Source organism: Plectropomus leopardus, chromosome 11 (genome assembly GCF_008729295.1).
Source record: "Plectropomus leopardus isolate mb chromosome 11, YSFRI_Pleo_2.0, whole genome shotgun sequence".
Taxonomy (NCBI): Eukaryota; Metazoa; Chordata; class Actinopteri; order Perciformes; family Serranidae; genus Plectropomus; species Plectropomus leopardus.
This window is the reverse complement of record NC_056473.1, coordinates 30,872,575-30,892,350: the sequence shown is the minus strand read 5'-3', so window position 1 is coordinate 30,892,350 and position 19,776 is coordinate 30,872,575. Positions and strand designations below refer to the sequence as shown.

The window sequence follows — 19,776 nt, the reverse complement described above, 5'->3', positions numbered from 1 at the left end:
ACAGGGCTGGACAATAATCAAAGCCACTGTTTTTGGTCTTTTGGTTACCATCAGTGGCTACCACTTTTTAACATATAAAATATAGAGACAGTAAACTGCAAAACGTGCAAAACAAATACATTTGCAATGTATACATACATATATATCATAAGGGATATTTCAATACTGCTGTCATCATCAAAAATGATGGAAAAAGAAAAAGTACATTTTAATTCTTGTAGTGACTTGCTTGCTTGTTCGTTTGTGCACACCACAGTATTTTATATACCAGGAACGGAGGGTGGATACATTAATAAGGATTGAAATTCAAATCCTGTAAACTTACAGATTAAACACAAAAAAACTGGAAAAAAAAAAAAAAAAAACCATTTGGTATAACAGTTATTAAACGCTCTCTCACGTCACATTTTCATTAATAAGCTCACTTATAAATGCATAAATATAATATAAAGATATAATTCTTATGAATCTTAATAACTCAACAAATAAGGTCCCTAAAATGGCAAAACACATTTTCAGTTTCAGAAAACAAAAGACAAACAAAAACAAAAATGCTGTTGCCACGTTTAAGTTATCGCTGCTAAAAAGCTCTAAACAGTAACAACCTCAAAATAGCATTTAAAACACTGTTTTTATATAAGAGATCAAGAGAAAAAGAAGTTTTCAAACACACACACACACACACACACACACACACACACACACACACACACACCTTGTCCGTTTGTCTGGAACAGTGAGTTTGATTAAATGAAAGAAATGTGTGTGTTTACATGTAAACACATATTTTTTTTATTTTTGCAACAAGTTCAAGCTGCACTTCCCTAACAGCGTACTGCATGTATAATGCAGCCTAAAAACAAGCTACAACAAACAGCACATCTTCTACAGTACTTGAATACTCAAGTAATCTCTTCATAACTAAACTGAACCCTGTAGCTCTCCTGTAATGACGTCGCATCCAGGTGGAAAATGCACGATTTCTATTAAAAGGTAGAACTTAACTAAGATTTAACGCTGTGCACTCTGAGTCGCTGATATGTTTATCTTTGCATAGCTGTGGCTGAATGGCCATTAGGATCCGTTATATAATAATCAGGGTCACCACGGCAACACCTCTCCTGTGAAGTTCAGAAATGAGCCATGATCCTTTTCAGTCAGTCCACCAATCACAGACAAGATAGCAGAAACGCTCTCCTCTGGACTCAGTGGAGCCTGGAAAGAGACGGATAAACACAGAAAATTAACATTTCAGATACATTTCAAAGAAACATCATAAAATGATCAGAGGCAAGGGACCTGAGTCACACGAAATGACTCAAGTCCGACACAAGTTGCAAATTTGAGGACTTGAGACTTGCTTGACTAACAGTGATGAATGATTGGACTGGACTTTGACTTGGTAATCATGACTCGAGACTTGACTTATAAATTGAGGCAGAGGACTTTAAAGGAATTTACTTTTTTTTTATTCAATATTAAATTTTTTCTAGATACTAAGAAGTTACATTTTCTTTTCTGATATTTGTATTCTTTTGAAAGCTGGAGCAATGACATGTACTGCATTTAAAAAATTACTTAAGTGGTTATAAAATTGTTGGCAATTCATTTTCTGTCAGTTTATTAGTTGACTACTTATTAGATTTACTACTACTACTACTACTACTACTACTACTACTACTACTACTACTACTACTTGTGTGCAAAAACCTTAATGTGTAAAGTAGCCAGAGCTGTCAGATAAATGTAGCAGAGTGTAAAGAAACTGTGGCATAAAAAGAAAAGAGTCAGATTTGTACTTACAGTGCCCCATGAAATACTTTTAGTTACATTTCACCACAGGGGCAGTTTATTTATTTTGTCTTCATGAGTTTGTGAGTATGACTTGATTCAACTTACTTAAATTTTAGCAAAGACTCAACTTGACTTGCTTGATTCTCACCACAGTGTCCTGAGACTTGCTTGCGACTTAAAGGTTAAGACTTGAGACTCGCACGTGTAACTTAAGGTCCGTCCACACTCAGCATTATAACTATAACCATATCCATGACGATAACAATATGAGCATCCATACTGATAAGCGATAACTTTCTGTAAACAGCAGCACAAAGCATGCGGTATACACTCCACGAAGACATATGCAATGAGCTGCCACTGCCGTACGCTGCGAGGAGTTTGAGGAGAAACAAACAAATGAAATTCTTCAAAGACGACAGGAATCGGGAGAATCAAAATTTCTATTATGAGAGCTGTCATCTTTTGAAGACAAGTTTCATTCCTACTTTGGTATAAGTCAACATCAGTTTGTCGACATTCTGGCGGTCATAAAAGAGGACAGTAAAGACAAAACCAACCTCAGAGACCCTGTCAGTGTCAGAGACTGTTTGGCTTGAATGTCTCAGGTCAAATTACTTTTTGTGTAATCTGCAGCCCAACAAATGGTAATATAGCCGTTAATATCAGTGACTGAGTTATTATACCATGTTAAAGTTTGTTCCTAAACCCTAAATGATAAGCTGATGTTGTAAGTACTTTATTTTATAGAAAAATGTCCCTGAAAAATACCGATGACACTCTTCTTCTTCTCCTTTCAGCATTTTTGGGGACACCACTGCAAATCAACCTCCTCCAGCTCTCCCTGTTCTTTGCATCTTCTTTTCTGACTCCAACTATCTCCATGTCCTCTCTCAGCACACCCATAAAAATACTGATGACACCCAAACTTAACATTTTAAATTCAGAGATTTAGATCTAAATTCAAAATTTGTATGTAGCCAATAAATCATCATATTAAGGTGATGTTTTTTTTAAATCAACATGTGGAAGTTTTTTCTTTCCTCTTCTTCTCCTGATAGCAGTCAACACCACCACCTGCTGGCCAGAATCTGGTACAATCAGGGAGACTAATAATCTAATCTATGACTAAATTCACAGGAATAAAAACAAAACAAACAGTAAAATAGTCCACAGCTTCATACATCTTTTTCAACATAAAAACATACATCTTGTGATCCAAAGTAGATGTCAGGATTTATGTTAGATGTGACGTCTAAATAAGACAGATTCTGATTGGCTGTTAGTATTTCTATTGTTCATAAATTGCTCTTGGAGTGATCAAAATGATATCGTTTGCCACTTTCGTTGTTGTTATAGTTATAATGTGTATTTTTTTTAGTTAAGGTTATAGTTCTTGGTGTGGACAGACCTTAAGACCTGAGACTTGCTTGTGACTTGCACATGTGTGACTTACTCTCATCTCTGATAATGATCCCTTTGTATCACTTAGGACACTCATTCTAAAAACCGTAACAGCTGATACATTTTAAAACTATGTCTAAAACATTTTTCTCACTAATTCATTTTAAAAAAAAAAATAAATAAAAAAAAGGCCCAGAGTACGAAAAGACATTCAAATTTGTTCAGTTTTTGGTAATCACAACTCTTTTAAGGGATTTCCTATGAGACTGGGACAGACTGGGACAGAGTGGGACAGAGTGGGACAGAGCAGAGTGGGACAGAGCAGACGCTCACCTCAGACCCTCCCATGTCAGTGCGGACCCAGCCGGGATGTATAGCCATACAGAGTATCCCATCAGGCTCCAGGTCTACAGCCATACAGCGACTCACCATGTTTAGGGCACTCTGAGAGAAACAAGTTACTATATAAGACATCATGTCACCTCTGTGTCTCCTGTTTGTAAAAGTTATTTTCTTAACTGTCCTCATGTTTATCTTTCAGACCTGGAATTAGTTCAGTAACTCTCCTCTGAACATTCTCTACTTATGTATGTATGTATGTACTTATGTATGTAAATACTTATGTTTTCTACTTATTTTAATTTATAAGGACACCACAACAACTGTTCAAATTCAAGATGATATCTCACCAAAGATTTATATTAGCCTAAAAATATTTCTTTTAAATCTAAATTTAAAAAAATATATATTATCAAATATTATTGTTATTGAACACAAATTTCTTTTAAATATAAATCTAAAAAATAAATTTAAAAATATATATATAATAATATATAAAATACATTTCTATCAAACATAAATATGAAATAAATTAAAATATATAATCCATATATAAAATACATTACCAAAAAATATATATCATAAAATATAATCATAATTAAAGACAAATTTATCGCAAGCATGGAGTTTGCCTTTTTTTTTTTCTGAAATGTGCGTGTGAAATACAAGTGATAATTCACATTTATCTTAAAATCTATTGTTGTTAAACGTTTAATCAGAGGAGCACTTATGAATTTATTTTCTTTCTGCTTTCTTTTTCTTATTACTTTCTAATTACTTACCAGGTCACAAATGCAATACCCAGCCTAAGCTCCCTTTCTGTAGCCATAATAAAGTTATTCTACGTCACATGCCTCAACAGTCTTGTACTTTTTATCATTATTAATTGTTATCAAGCAAATACAAAAACCCAACGTTAACATTACCTTGGACGTCCTATAAGGGTACCATTTGAAGTTGTTGGCCCGTTCCCCCCAGTTGAGCTCCACAGAGCCCAGCAGAGAGGTCATGTTAATAACTGCTGCCCTCTGGATGCTCATGCTCCCCGCTGCTCCTCCTCTGGACGCAGCTTTCTTCATCAGAGGCAGGAAGGCCTTTTAGTGGGGAGAGAAAAAAAACACATCAACCGACTGTACAGGGTTTTCATCAGATGGAGCCAAAAGCAGAAGACGTCACCTATACTGCATCAGAGCTTCCTGAATCTTCAAAATCTATTGGTGAGTGATTAGTCTGAACTATGACTAAATTTTTATGTCATGACTTTAATAATACCATTAATAATGCAAATAATGTATAATATTAATAACAAAACTACCAGTACATTTGCATTTGAAACATGAAGAGCACAGATCTATAGATACAATTTTAAGAAATTATCGCAATAACAAATCTTAAATTTTAGGAAAACTCTAAATATAAATACCAGTCAACATCTTATAGCACACCTACCTAAACAGATTTAAAACACACTTCTCACTGTATGTGTTTGGAGGAATAACAGCAGTGCCCTCTGGTGGTCGCATGTGCATTTTACAAGGAAATTGCTTTTATTCTCCATTTAGATTTTTCTGTGATGAAACATTATAAACACGGTATTGCATTTCTATTACTTTGTCCACACCATTTATTTCTATGACTGTTGACTAAATAACAGAAAAACATGTCAGTATTACACAATACAGATCATCAGCACCACAAACTAAATCCTCAAAAGTACTGTCAACACCTCTATTAGACAGTTAAACAAAAACTCAACATCATAACGTTTATTGCAGGACTGTTGTATTAAAGTTCATTTATTTTAGCTAGATGTGCCTAATAAACTGGCAACATGCGGTGAAGCCTCTTATTGTAATGACTGAAATATACCGCAACATATTTGGTCTCATTCATAAAACCTGAGCACAAACAATGTGTGTGTAAAGTGTTCACGGACGGAAATTTACATCTATTCCAGCATTCATCGATATATTAGTAGCTCCGATCTTTTGTACACCCGCCACTGACCGCTCGTAGTGCTTGTATTTATAAGGAATTATAATTTTAATTCTTATTTTGCTCTGTTATGTTCACAATACACAGATGCCTTTGAAACACACAGTTAACCCTTAGGGCTCGCTTTAGTATTGCACACTCGACTCGCCCTGCACACACAATGCGCTTTTCAAAATCAAGCTTTCAAAAATAGTATACATGCTATTATTTGCCTACTTTCACTGAAGTACTTTACTAATCAATATTAGTCCCAAATATCAAATATTCATTTAATTTTCAAAATGTTAGCCCTTTAAATTGGGGGTTTTTTTCTCATGATGCCACTATGTTTTTAGATTTAAAAAAAAAAAAAAGAATTATTTTCAACATACTACATGTTATAATTAGTTTTTATACATTTTTTTGTGCTGTGTCAAATACTCACACTCATACCACTTTACACACAAAATGCACTTTTCAAAATCAGGCTCTAAAAATTATTATATTATTATTAAACTTACATCAGTCCTTATCATAAATATCAAATATTCATTAATTTTCAGAATTTTAAACCCTTAAATGCCAGGTTTTTGTCACGATGATGGTATGTTTTTTTGGAGAAAAAAAAAAACACAAAAAATTATTTATTTTCAATATACTACATGCAAAGTAGTTTTTTTTAATGAATAATGAAAAGCCTGTAAATGTGCAAACAGACCCTAAGGGTTAACACTCTCAATGACACACAATTTATTTCCAGAGAATTCTTTTTTCTTTTTAGTTTTCCTGTGTTTCCTGTTCTAACACTCTGTATAATGTGCCAACAGGCTATTACAATACTGCCAGATATAATATTATGAGTAGTCTGAATCTTTTCCATCTGAACTAATCCAATAATCAACTCATTCTTTCACCTTAGTATGTGAGTAAAGCATGTTTTAAAGTCTCAGTCCAGTAAGGGCGAAGCGGCAAGTTTCTACTTTATGCGATTTATTACAGGCGGCCCCCTTTATTGCACAATTCGGCAGCAGTCTGGCCTGTTTGTAGTTCGAGACACTGTCCTTCAGTTGGAGCAAATTGTCTGTCAGCAAGCAAATGCCCTGCTGACACGTTCTCGATCAGCAGCCGAATTTTTACCAGCACAGCGTGCTGCTCTGCAGTCCGCCCTGTGCTCTGGGGCCAACTGAAACCAGACTTTCAATTAATATTTATGAAACACAGCCTGCCCCGGTGCTGAGGGTTTTTGTTACTTCTGTCCATCAAGGTCATCCTTTTGTTTTAGTTTGCAGAGTTCAAGAAATTAGAAACTTGCAGGTCCTGCTCCTGGTGTCTGAACCAAACAGAAGAGTAGCTTCTTTTCTTTTTTATTTCGCTACCTGGTGAAGCGAGAGCTGAAGAAAATGCAAACAAAACTTTTTTTGTCACTGAGTAGCTAATCCGCAACTCCCGAGCAGACAGGAAGCTCACAATATAGAAAAATGATCGTACAATCATCTTTACCTTGGTGATCATTAGAGGAGCCACAGTATTAGTATGGAAGTTTTCTATCATCTTCTCTGCGGTGACGGTGTGAAAGTCGGCCACCACGTTGATCCCGGCATTGTTGATCAGACAGTTGAGACCGTCTTCTTGTACCAGCCGCTCCACGTCTTCCACTGACTTCTCGATACTCTCCTGCTTCACTACATCTGGTAAAAAGACACATCAACACTGCAAATCACCGAAAGCTGATCAAAATGGAAGAAAGAAAACACAATATGAACGTAGTTTTTTTTAGTCTGGCTTTGAATTGAACTTAAACAATTTTTTTATTTATTGACTATTTATTTCCAAATATATATTTATAAATTTTAGTCTGTTTTACTAAATGATATATAATTTTATCATTTTTATTTTTATCTATTACTATACTTTGCACTGTTATCCATTTTTATTAATTTAATTTATAAATTTATAATAATAAACATCATTATTATTATTATTATCAATATCATTAACATCATCATTATCGTTTTATCTATAAGTTCTGGTGTTCATTTAGATAAAGAAAAACACAAAATTCAAGCAGCAGGGGACAATTCAAAATATGCAAGGCTCTCAGACATTCTGTATTGTTTTCAATTATACAGTATATTTTCCTGTATATCAGATTTTTTTCCATTTAATGTTGTCCCTGCTGGGTCAAAAAAAAATGGACATGATTCAATCTTCATTCCACTTTTGTGTATTTTGTTTGAGGAAGTTACCTTTTCAAATGTATTCATTGATTTGAATTAATTTATAAACTTCTGGACTTCAATATCAAATATGTCAATATCAATATCATGTCAAGAATTTGATAAAAGTTACTGACCGTTACTGTTTTTGGACAATGCACATTTGTTTCTTCTATATTTACACTGCTTAGTATTCTTACTTAAATACAGAAAATGACATAATTATTTATTTATTAAAAAATAAACCCTTTTCCCAGTGTGTTTTTTTATCATCTTTGATTTTATTTATTTATTAACTGTTATGTGGTTTTTGAGCTGCAGGATACATGAATTTCCCTGCGGGAATCAATAAAGTATCCGTCTATTTATCTGTCTATCTGTCTGTCTATCTATCTATCTGACACCTATTCGTTACTCTACATGCTTTTAAGCTTAAACTTGCATGAGTTCATGTAGTTGTGCTGTAAGATGTTGGCCGGTTTAAATTGAGGAATTTTTGTTTCTTGGTGCTTAATGTGTATAAATAATCTTTTACATTTAAAATGAGTAATTCACATCTACATTCTACAGGCGCTCATGTTGCTAAGTGAGGGTTTTGTGTTTATGTTAATTTTTTACACATGCAAAAAAAACTATTACAGTAGGCCTAATTTTATATATTGTGACATTGTTTGTTTACACACACACACACACACACACACACACACACACACACACACACACCACTGTAATTCTCCATCTTACCCAAAGTGATGATGTGGATGTTGGGATGTTTCTGTGCCAGCTCCTGAAGTTTCTGTAGGTCAGAACCACATCATGTCATTGTTCATTTGTAAATAACCAGTGGGGGAACAGTGGCGCCCTTTGTCTTGACGTTAGTTCATCAACCGTAAGCTACGCTACCCGCTAACTTCAGTCAGCTCAGTGTCGTGCAGAAGTAGATGATTTCTCCATTAAACCAGATTAAAAGCATTACAGCAGGTGGTGTATGCTTCAGTCCACTGCAAGTCGGACACTAATGCATCCCAGTGCATCCACACACAGGAAAAGCACCAAAAGCATGCATGCAACAACTTATGTATGTGTGGCCAATATCAAGCCAGTTGACGGGGTTTGACGTCATCTTTATGTCAATTCTGACATGTTTGATAGACATACAGGAATTGAAATTGCTTTTCTCTCCATGCCCACGGTGCAAATAGTAAAAGGACAAAAAGAGAAGAGAAAAACAGAGAAAAAAAGCTAAAATTATATGTGCATAAATTAAATAATCGGGTAATAGAAAGAAAGAAATACATATAGTATATATATACTTTTTCGGTCATTTCACCAGAACGCCAAGCGATGGACACGTCAAATCATGTCAACTTGCCTAAAATCTAATGCTTTCAACAGGACAGGCATTTATCATGCCATCAAGTGTTGGAATAGCTGCCCCCTTTACATACGCCAATCCAATAGTAAATCCTTATTTAGGTGTTATTTATGATTGCATTACTTAAGCACGTGACTAATTATGTGAATGTTACTGGATGTGTATCACTATTAATGCGTCAGTGTCCTTCTACGACCACTTACGGAGACATAAATATGTGACATATGTGATGGAATCAGGGTAAAACAGATGTGATTAACCTAATGTATATCATACACACACACACACCTGTGTATATGAAATGTTGATATGAATATGATGTTCTGAAATCTGGACACCAATTAATTAACTTTTTTTTCTGTCTTGAGCTTCCCTGAGTGACAGGGAGAAAATACATGACTCTCCCTTTCACCACTTCACCGTAAATAACAAAATAATAATAATTCACAGTTTGTGATTTTTTCATATTTTTGAAGAAAACATACGTTTAAAACCCACTTATGGATTCTTGAGAATATTTCATAAAAACACAAAATACATGTACAGTGCCTCCCCCGTTTGGCACCACCCCCTCCCTTCTCACAAGTAACGAACAGTCCCTTAGCGAAGAGAAACAGCGGCCATTGTTGCTTGTTGTTGTAATAACGTGGACTGACTCAGAATTGTGTGCATGGGTGCAGAGAGTTGTTATGCGCTGTAACGTTGTTTCAGCACATTTTACAGCACAAACACAACGAATTAAACACCGCATACAGTAAACACTGATGTACTTACGGTTCACTGCGTCGCCATGTTGCCGTGACGTCAGGTTTGTTTATGTCGACGAACTCTCGCGAACTTAAATATCAAACATCTCTGAATAACCGCGACATTTACTGTGTCGCGGGTCGTTTTTAATCGTAGCTCAAACTACAATGAATTTTACTGTTAGCTTCAAAGCTACGCTCTCCGTAGGTGTTGATGTGTAGCCTACCTGCGCCCTCGCGGGATCTCTGGCCGTGGCGATAATCTTGCCCGGTGAGAAACCTCCACTCGCGAGGAAGTCGACTATCTGCAGCCCGAGACCCCGGCTGGCTCCCGTCACCAGCACAGAGCCGCAGTTTTTAAAATTCACGATCCCGCTCATTGTTAGTGTCACCTGCAACAAACGCTGCACTCAGCAGCCCGCGGCGCGTGAGCTCTCTGTGCAGATGGATGGTGCTCGTGACAGGGCTTTGCTAAATCTGCAGGTGTCGCGCGACTCGCCCGGTAGGTGGGGGGGTTGCTCCACTGGACTTGACCAAACCAGCTGGACCAAACCACTCCACGGTGCACGCGTGGGCGATAGTTCAGCAGTTAGATATTAACCCTTTGAAAACAGTTTTTCTTTTGCTGCATCCAGACACATTTCACAAGTATCTGAGCCTTTGAACCTGAGCGAAAAATGTTTAATTCTATTCAAAAACATGAAAAAACATGCAAATTACATGACATTGGTCAAAAATAAAACAATCTGTTTTTGTTTGTTTGTTTTTTTTTTTAATGACAGAAGGGTGAGAGAAATATTAGACAAAACTATTCAAAATAAAATACAATTTTTTATTTTTTTCTAAGGGGAAAAATGTCCAGAAACGATGTAGGCTATGAATTATAGAATTATACATACAAAGCTACGCACAACAAACTTATTTATTTATTTATTTATTTATTTATTTTTCTTTCCTTCTTGGCTAATTTTCTGGTAATTTTCTTGCAGCTTTTTACCAATTTGTTTCTTGTTAAGTTGCTCATTTCTTTCCTTTCTAGTTTTTAATAGAAATTAAGCCTGTTTGGAACAAGAAAATGACCTGAAAATTAGTTGGGGTGTGTTAAAGAAGATTTTGTGTGTGTGTGTGTGTGTGTGTGTGTGTGTGTGTGTGTGTGTGTGTTTGTGTGTGTGTATGTGTGTGTGTACTACCACAAACTACAAACTTGTAGTGGGGTCATAAGTGACAGCTGAGGGTGTTTAACTTCTGTATGAGTAAGAAAATCCTACATAGTATATCTTCAGCATGTGACAATGCTTCTAAAAATAGTAAAATTCATTGCTGTTTTCTTCACATAATTTGCTCGTGTTTGCTTCCATTGTGTTATCATTATTAAATTACTTGACAAAATAAAAGGGGCACTTTCTAAGAATTAAATGTTGACAATATTAATAAAAGAGTTAGATTTTCCTGATCCATTCATTATTTATGATTAGTTAGTCTGCATTTCATGAATACTAATGTTGTGAAGGAGAGAAGCGTCCCCATCCTTTGCTTTTGCATTCAGCTAGTTTTTAAATATTGAAGCTAAGATGGAGGTGCAGAGATAAGGGTGACAGCACAGCTGACAGAGCTTATGCAGTCCCAGCACACAGATGGTTTCTCTGGCAGCCTCCTAAATCCAGATTTTCTTAAAGCTTCTGGTGCTTGGGAGCAGCAGATACCCCTGGTCTGCTTCAGGTCAGTTAATTTGGAATTTGGCTTCAGTGCTTCCATTTACAGAACACATTACTTTGGCACACAGCACAGCAGCAAATGATGGGTTGGTCGTGGTACAATGTGCGGTGCCGAACTGTGATCCTGAAGCTGCAGAGTGTTAACTGGCTCTCCTAAGCGTACACAATAGTGATGTATTGTCTCCACAGAAAAATCCACAGTCACTTAATGCCTGGGATTACAGTTGGTCCGTCCGCTGAGTAAGTGGGGCGGAGGGACAGTTCAGAATGTGATGTTTCCATTTTGCCAGTCCTGCTGCTACTTTAGACACAAGTGGACAGTCCACCAGAGTTTATGTCCGACTGGTGCTACTTCAAACAGCTGCTTCAGAGCGATTATCTCCGACCAAACAGGAATCTTTTCTGAGTAAAGTTAGTGAACTTCAAGTTTTGAAACATAAAAAAGCAAGGACCCCTCTCATATTCCTTATCTCAAGATAGTTATATGTCATAGTTTACTGTTTTAAATCTGCTGTATGCAGTAAAGGATTCAGTCATATTTGTAGCCCAGATTATGTGAGATATTTTACAGCCTGATGGCCGGTGTAGGGTTACAATTTAAGGGGAAAATTTAAATTTAATATCAAAAGTTGCAGTGTTCTTACCAACAGGAAACATTTTTGTACATTAATCTGTGGAGTGAAACTATATGGAACAGTTTTAATGTGAAGCTAAAACAGTGTCCAAATATAAAGCAGTTTAAAGTAATGTATAAAAACATGTTTTTCACACGGCACAGGGATGAATAGGAGGTTTGACAATCACCAGGTGGTAACTTCCTCTTTTTACTTTAAATGATAATGAAAATTTGTTGATATTTGATTTCGGGAATGTGCTTGTATATATATATTATATCATTAAAACACATCGGCCAATTAGCCGTATTATTATTCCAAGTGTACAGACAATCTTGTGAATGAGACTGACATAAGAAACCACTAGTGAAAGTGTCGAATGAGGCCAATGCATCTAGCTTTGCTGCAACTGCTGCTGACTTAGCAGCTACACATAAGTGCAAATGAGACAAAACCCAAAAAATGTTCAGATAATTATCTGAAGTTCAGCTCAGTTTTGTAGAATAAGTTCTCTGCTCCGTCGCTTGTTCAGCAAAGGGACTCTTGGCTTGAAAAACATTGAAGAACCCTGTCTTAAGCATTGATTTCGCCGTGATTCATCAAGATAGCACAGTGGCATTTCTTTAAAGTACAATTACAATTAAATGCACAATTTACTCTGCTATAGACGTTCCCGCTGGTTATTTGTCACATCTCTTTGCACATCTGCCTCTCTGCTTGAATTATTACCAAGGTCAGGCAAAATCAGCAGGATGAAGACATAACTTATTAAGCATCACACTCTCTGTGGCTGTGTAACATTCAACCAAGAGGAAAGCCTGGTCGAGTCGCTCCAGAAGGATTCTCTGCAACTGAAAATGGCAATATTGATCATTTTTATAGTACTTCCTTTCCCTGCATCCCTTCAGGATCCTCTTTCATATGTTCTTCCTGAATCATCCTGTATTGGCTTTGGGGTAAGGAGTAAACATTAATGGGCCACTGGGACTCTGTCGAGATGAAAAGATAAATTGACTTTTTTTATGCAAACGGAGGAGAAAGGGAACTACCTTGATGTTTTTTGGATAGCAAATGCATTGATCTCACAGAAAACTTTGGTAATATGACTCTGGGTTGTTGTGATTTTATGTAGAAGATTCTGTTCATCAACACTGAATATATTATTTCATTCGGTTCAATAGTGTGGTGAATGGATGACGTTTTTTTGTAGGTCAACAAAGAAGTTTGCATCACACTGGTTCACCTCCTCAAAAATCTTATGGGATTTTTTAATGGGATTTTCGATTATGGCCAAAAATAAGCTCTGTGGCGAGCACGAGTTTATGATAGTTGCAGGTTTTGCTGAGTATGATAATCTCCACAGATGAACACCACTTTGTGTGTTTTGAAGCGTAAATTAAATCACCAGAAGCTAAAAGCTATTGTTCTGCTATACACGAACTACAACATGGTCGCACAATGTAAACGTCACCACTACAAATACTGTAAAAACACGCTAAGACACAATCGAAAAATATCATAAACAGATAAATCTACAAGTTCAGATGCGACTCTGTGAAGCTGTAAAGGCGGACGTGTGGGTTTAATGGTGTCTGTGTCCGGTGTGTAATAACGTCTAACGTCCCCGACAAGCACTGTAGGCCCATTTAAAAATAGGGTTTAAGCAGACGTAGTTTTAGTTGCACAACAAAATGTCTAAATATCTATAGCCTGTGTTAACCACAGGCCAAGGCATAAAAAAACCCCCCAAAAAATCCCATAGACTTTGACGAGGGAACCAGAAGTGCTAAAAGTTTAACAGACTTCCACGTTTTAGGACTCATTACTTCACCGCTCTATTAGAGTCTTGGTATAAAAAAGGCTCATATTTACGAATGGCTATAAATTTAGGTTTAACACAGGGAAAAGGTTGTTTTTTTAAAGTAATACCCTCATTAGATTTCTTAGGAGTTAGAGTACAAGACTGATATCACTCTTCTGTCTGTCTGTGTCTATATTTGTCTTTTAAGAGGTACAATATCCCAAATGACACTGTCCATTAAACCAAAAATTGCACAAACTGAAATTGAGAGTAAAAAAATACACAAATGGAAGCAATTCAATTTTGAAAAAACTCCCATTTATAGCCAAAAAAAGTTTTTACTCCAGCATTAGGTGGTATTTCAGGCAATTCGAAAGAGCCATGTTTCACAAACTACAATGGAAACACTTTTCCTGCTTCTATAGGTCACATGATGTGCAACAGCGTGTTGGTAGAAACTGGCATCCCTCGGGCATTATATGCTGAGACAAAAGTGTTAGAACTGTACCCACTCTCCCTTATATCCCAAAATCCAAAACACAATTAGTTTTATTATACTTTTTTTGTTGACGAGACCATAAAAAGCTTACATTAACTCTCAGTCATGTCAGCTCATGAAAGAAGTATAATTATTTCATTGAACTGAGAAATGAGCTGGCAGAGACATTTTCCTGGTGACATGTCGACTTCATTTGGCCAATCTGTTATTAATAATCATTTGAATCCTCCAGACCAAAATGCTGGGTGATTTCTTTCCAGAGAACTCTTCTTTTTAATCACAATAAACTGATGAATTGTTACAGACTGGTTTTTTTTTTCAGTAGTAGCCAATCCAGCTGCTTTTGTGTAACTGTGCTGCATCCAAGAGAGATAAAGCTGTCAGTCAGGAGCAACATTGGAGAACAAAGTCAGTGTGTGTGCCTTGATTTATTAACCCTTAAACAACTGGATTGGCATCTGTTTTCTTGTCCTGCATTATGATGCCTTTCACTAACATTTAAACCTCTGAAATCTAGAATATTTGTTTGATTTCTTTCAAAAACATTGAAAAACAAAAAAATTCTCAGGTTGGCATGAATATTCTGTAAACTGCAAAAATAAAATAAAATAAAAATAAAATAAGACAAGGAAAAAAATGGCCATAAAATTATACTTATATTTTCTTAATATTATATTTAAAATTATGTTACAAAAAGGGGAGAAAAAAAAATTGTTTTTTATAGCATTTTCTTGTTTTTAGCTAATTTTCATGTAACTTTTTACTAATTTCTTACTATATGGGGCTCATTTCTTGCTAGGTTGCTTGTCACCCTATTCCCACATATTTTAAATAAATTGAGCCGACTTCCTCTGGATGCAAAGGGTTACCTTGTATTTGTTTGTGAATGTGTGTGCACATGCCTGTGTTCAGTGCATGCGCCCGGGTGTGTGAGATACACAAGAATCTAGGTTGGAACATCCATTTTCAATCACTTATTTAATTTACATGAGCTATATTTAAAGAGACCATAAATAAAATACCAGGGTACCTTTCATCAATGAATAAATCATAACCGTTATCTTCTTGTATTCACATTTTCTTCTCTCTGTCTCCCCTGTGCTCAGTGTAGTACTCTGCCTTCGGTCTTTATCACATTAGTTTATCACAGCGAGTGAGATGTATGATTGAGTGTGTTTACACGCACAACAGTATCCTTTGGTTATTCAGTCTACTCAGCTATTTACTGATTGAGCGTGCTCGTGTAAATACTGTTTACAATAACGCCATCATGTGAAACTCTGAGCACGATTTAAGATTCAATACTGTTTAATGTCCCGAGGAAAATTCAGTCTGCCTGAACAGAAGAGAAAATAGTGCAATTCAGAAAAGACCATATCAGCAGAAAAAAATTACCCTTAAACACTTAGCCTGCTGAAGGAGAATGCCCTTCATTTCAGGAATTCATGGCATATTCGTTTAACAAACGCATTGTTTTAACCTCTTTTCCAAATTGGAAATCTAAATCCCTTGAAACCAGAAATTGGCTTGATATCTTTTTTTTTTTTTTTTTTTTTTTTTAAAAAAACATTACAAGAAGCCTATAAGCAGTAGAACTGACACAAAAATTAGCAAGAAATTACTAAAAAAATAAAATAAAATTAAAAAATTAAAAAATTAAAAAAGGAAAGAAAAAAGCACTATTAAAAAAATAAAAATAAAAAAAGTCTAGAGCAAAAAAGGCAACAAAAAAGAGGTGCATAAATGTAGATAAAATGTAAATAAAGTTTTAATATGTAATTATGAAAATTATAAATATAGTTTTTCCCCATCCTTTGTTCACAAGACATTTCCCTTTTTAAATTAATTTTCTAAATCTACTAATTTCTTGCAATGCGTGGGACATTTCTCACCAGGTTGCTGATGTCGGTTCAAAGATTTAAACACTTGTGAAAAGCGTCTGAAAGCAGCACAGGTTTCAAAAGGTTAAACATTTGCTCTTGAATTTATAATTTGGAAATATCTATGCAACAGACCTTGACTTAAAAACAACAATAACAAACATTTGGATCAAAAACGATGGTGTGTACTCTGTGTAAGAAAGGGACACACTAAATGTAACAGTTAACGCTGATGTGTTTTTAATCACTCTACCCAAAGTTTAACAACCTGCCTTTGCTGGACTGCAACACCAGTGTCTTCAGTCTGTGTTTCCAGCACACAGCACCCCCGCTGGCTCCAACATTTCACTTCTCCAGTCCTTACATGCTGCATGCACCTAATCAGCAGATTAAGGACAGGTGTGCTCAAATACTCTCTGCACAGTGAGGGGGAGGGGAGGGTTGCATAAGATTTAGAGAATAAAAATAAGATATCAGAAATACCCCCCTTCCCCTTGCGACATAACCAAAATTAAGAACATTATATATATTAGAGCACACATGTTAAACAGCACTGCATACATGAACATATGGGGTGGAAGTACAAAAATGCATTTCATAAATAAATAAGTAAAATGTAGACAAGAGAATTGAGATCATAAAATGAACGCAGTATGGAAATACCAAAAACTGCAATTCCTCTGCTTCCAGGCACCACTGCCATGATAACTTGCTTGTACCCTTCTCCCCATGTTTTTGAAAGAAATCAAAGCAATTTGATCAGGTCTCAAAGGGTTAATGTTGCATTTTTCATTATTATTATTATTGATCTTTTTCTCTGTTGTTAGTATAACATGCTGTATACAATGTGTTATAAAACACAAAACAGTGGGCAGCATAGGAGAGAACATTTCTGACAAAAATGAAATCTTCAAGATAAAAGTCTTAAGACTGACCTTTGTTGTCAAATTATAATGTAATATGAGGCTGTAGTTTGTCATTTTCCCTTTTGAGCAGATTTACAGCTAAAGAACAGAGTTCATCCTGCATCTGTTTGAGATCACTCTCATTTTTAATGTGAAATTTGCTCTCAGATGGCAGCAGAAGGCGATGCTTAGTCAAACTGCGTTCAGGGATTGTAGATGCCTCTTGCCGTCTGTAGTGCTGCCTTTATTTAAGATTGTTTCTGTAAATCCCACGCAGGTTATCACTCATAAGTGATGGTTTTCTTAGAGGACTGGAGCAAGTGAGAATTATTTATAAGTAGCTGCGAGAGTATCTTAGGAAGTACATTTTCCTGCTGATGCAGAATGTACAGAACATGTGGGGATGGTGTCTTTATTTCTGAATGACACAATATTGTTGGAGGGAGACTTATCAGGCGTGCCACTAAGGTATCTACAGTTGTTCAATCTCTCTACCGGTGCATCTTCAGCAAAACTTTAATTAGATGTGCCTCCTTTCCAAACTCTATCAGCAGCTCCTTTTTAATGATGTGGAGTTGTAAGAAATTATTCCCACACCAATGCACTCACTCCCTTAAGCATTTTTTTCAAAGCACTCTCCCCTGTTAGACAGACTGACGACATCAGCTGAGTCATCTCTGTAGTTCACTACCAAACAGTAATTAAAGATCGCACTTTGTCAAAAACAGTGAGACAGTCGTGCATTGAAGTACAGGTGTGTGCCGCTATTAGTTTTCGTCAGAGACCCACCTGTCAGACGTTACTCACAGAGCAGCTGCAGGTGTGTGAAATGACAGGCTGAGGGATCTGCATGTGGACACTGGACTATAAACATGCACTGACATAATTGTGTGCAGATTAAAGGAGACCAAACCTAATGAACAAAACATAATTCCATGTGAAAATATAGCGTGATATCATTCTGACAGCTCTGATGGCAAGACAGAAATTCTTAAATCTGCTGCATAATAGTTTTGAGACTACATAACTTCTCAAAGAAGTCTCGCTCTGGTGAAAATGTCTTTTTCATAAGTAGCTTAAAAAAATACTTGCTCAGAAGGTTAGCTGTGCCAGTAGCTTATGGTAGCTCATGTTAGCTTAACCCTTTAACACCTGGATCCACATCAGTTTTGTCTTTCACAAGTATTAAAAACATGGGGGCGGGGGGTTAGCTGTGGTGGGATACGACCCAAAAACGAGGAGTAAACGTCTGGAAAAGTATAATTTGTATAAATATATATTCAAAATTCTAATTACTGTGCACAGTTACACAAAGCTCGATGAGAACAATATTAACACATAGGTGCTGTGATCAGCCAAATTCTTTTTGCAATTTTAGTGACGTGCATTTTCCTTGAGCAGCCTGCATGTCATATAAAGATTTAAATGCTTCTGATTAATTGATGCAGGTTTGCACCAGCTCCACATTGAGATGGGAGTTTGTGTGCTTGCTGTATTATTCAGATGGCTTTAAAAGCATGTCAACTCAATTACAGGGGTTTTACGAGAAATACCATGTCCTGTCCTGGTATGTCAGGAGTAACATCTCAGCTCAGGAGCAATGAACACCTCCCAATATATTCAACTGGAAAAGATGGAGGCTTCTGGTGAACCGTTGGATTTTTACCCAATTTTTTTTGGTTGTCAGTTTAAATCATTGTGAAGGTTAGGTTTGTGGTTAAATTTTTGCAAGTTTTATGGAAAATAAGCTCTGCATTCATGTTTCTATTGACATTTAAAGCTTCTGAGACGGTCTTTGGTTTTAGTATTAGGTGATGTCGGATCAGATTATCTCCCTTTGAGATTTACGAGTTGGAAAAATTCCAGGCTCAGTTAGTTTTTACGTGTCTCCCAATTTGTATTTAAATGCTATTATATCAATTTCAATTTTGGGGCCTACTTAAGTTTAAATGTTCCATCTTATTAAACATTTTAAGCCTGATGCTCTTTAATTAAATTCCCTGAGACCAACTGAGTGGCAGGAGCTAAATTGTAAATCCATTAGAAGCTGATTTTAAATTTATGCTCACCGGAACTTCAGGTCAGCTTTTGCTTTGTGCAGCACTCGAGGTTTGCTTCAGTGACTCAAAGGGAGGGGAGAAGAGTTTCGTTATGCTGCCTCATTTCATTCACACGAAGGGAAAACACAGGCAATGCCTCGCAGCGCCGACTCAGCAATATCACTCTACTTGTTTCAGTCATTTTCATTATGCAACTGGGAGAAAGACATCATGCCACAAATAAAGCTGTCTGAGTCAGTGCCACAGCGATGCAGCCATTATTTCTATCATTTTCTTGCTTTCCAGTACACACTAAGCAATATGCTCCCGGGGAAAGCATTCAAAGTTGTAGCTGCTGGTGTTAAGCTGCTCAACACGGACAACCAGCATCTACATGAGAGCCCAGTTTTAGTGTGTTTCTAAATTTACTTTACAATAGCTTTAAATTGTGCACCATCTTGCTCCTGTTGTGGTT

General features: G+C 36.3%; 1 protein-coding gene across 1 annotated transcript; it reads right to left on the bottom strand.

Annotated features, from left to right (window-relative positions):
• Window positions 1-768: 768 nt before the first annotated feature.
• On the bottom strand, window positions 769-10,314 carry si:dkey-12e7.4 (uncharacterized protein LOC558132 homolog). The gene is made up of 6 exons (XM_042496717.1): window positions 10,076-10,314; window positions 8,472-8,523; window positions 7,012-7,199; window positions 4,464-4,631; window positions 3,532-3,642; window positions 769-1,215 (listed from the first exon to the last, which is right to left on the bottom strand). Exons 1-6 carry the CDS (start codon window positions 10,226-10,228, stop codon window positions 1,102-1,104), a joined length of 786 nt encoding a protein of 261 aa, XP_042352651.1. The 5' UTR covers window positions 10,229-10,314; the 3' UTR covers window positions 769-1,101.
• Between the last annotated feature and the right edge of the window lie 9,462 nt (window positions 10,315-19,776).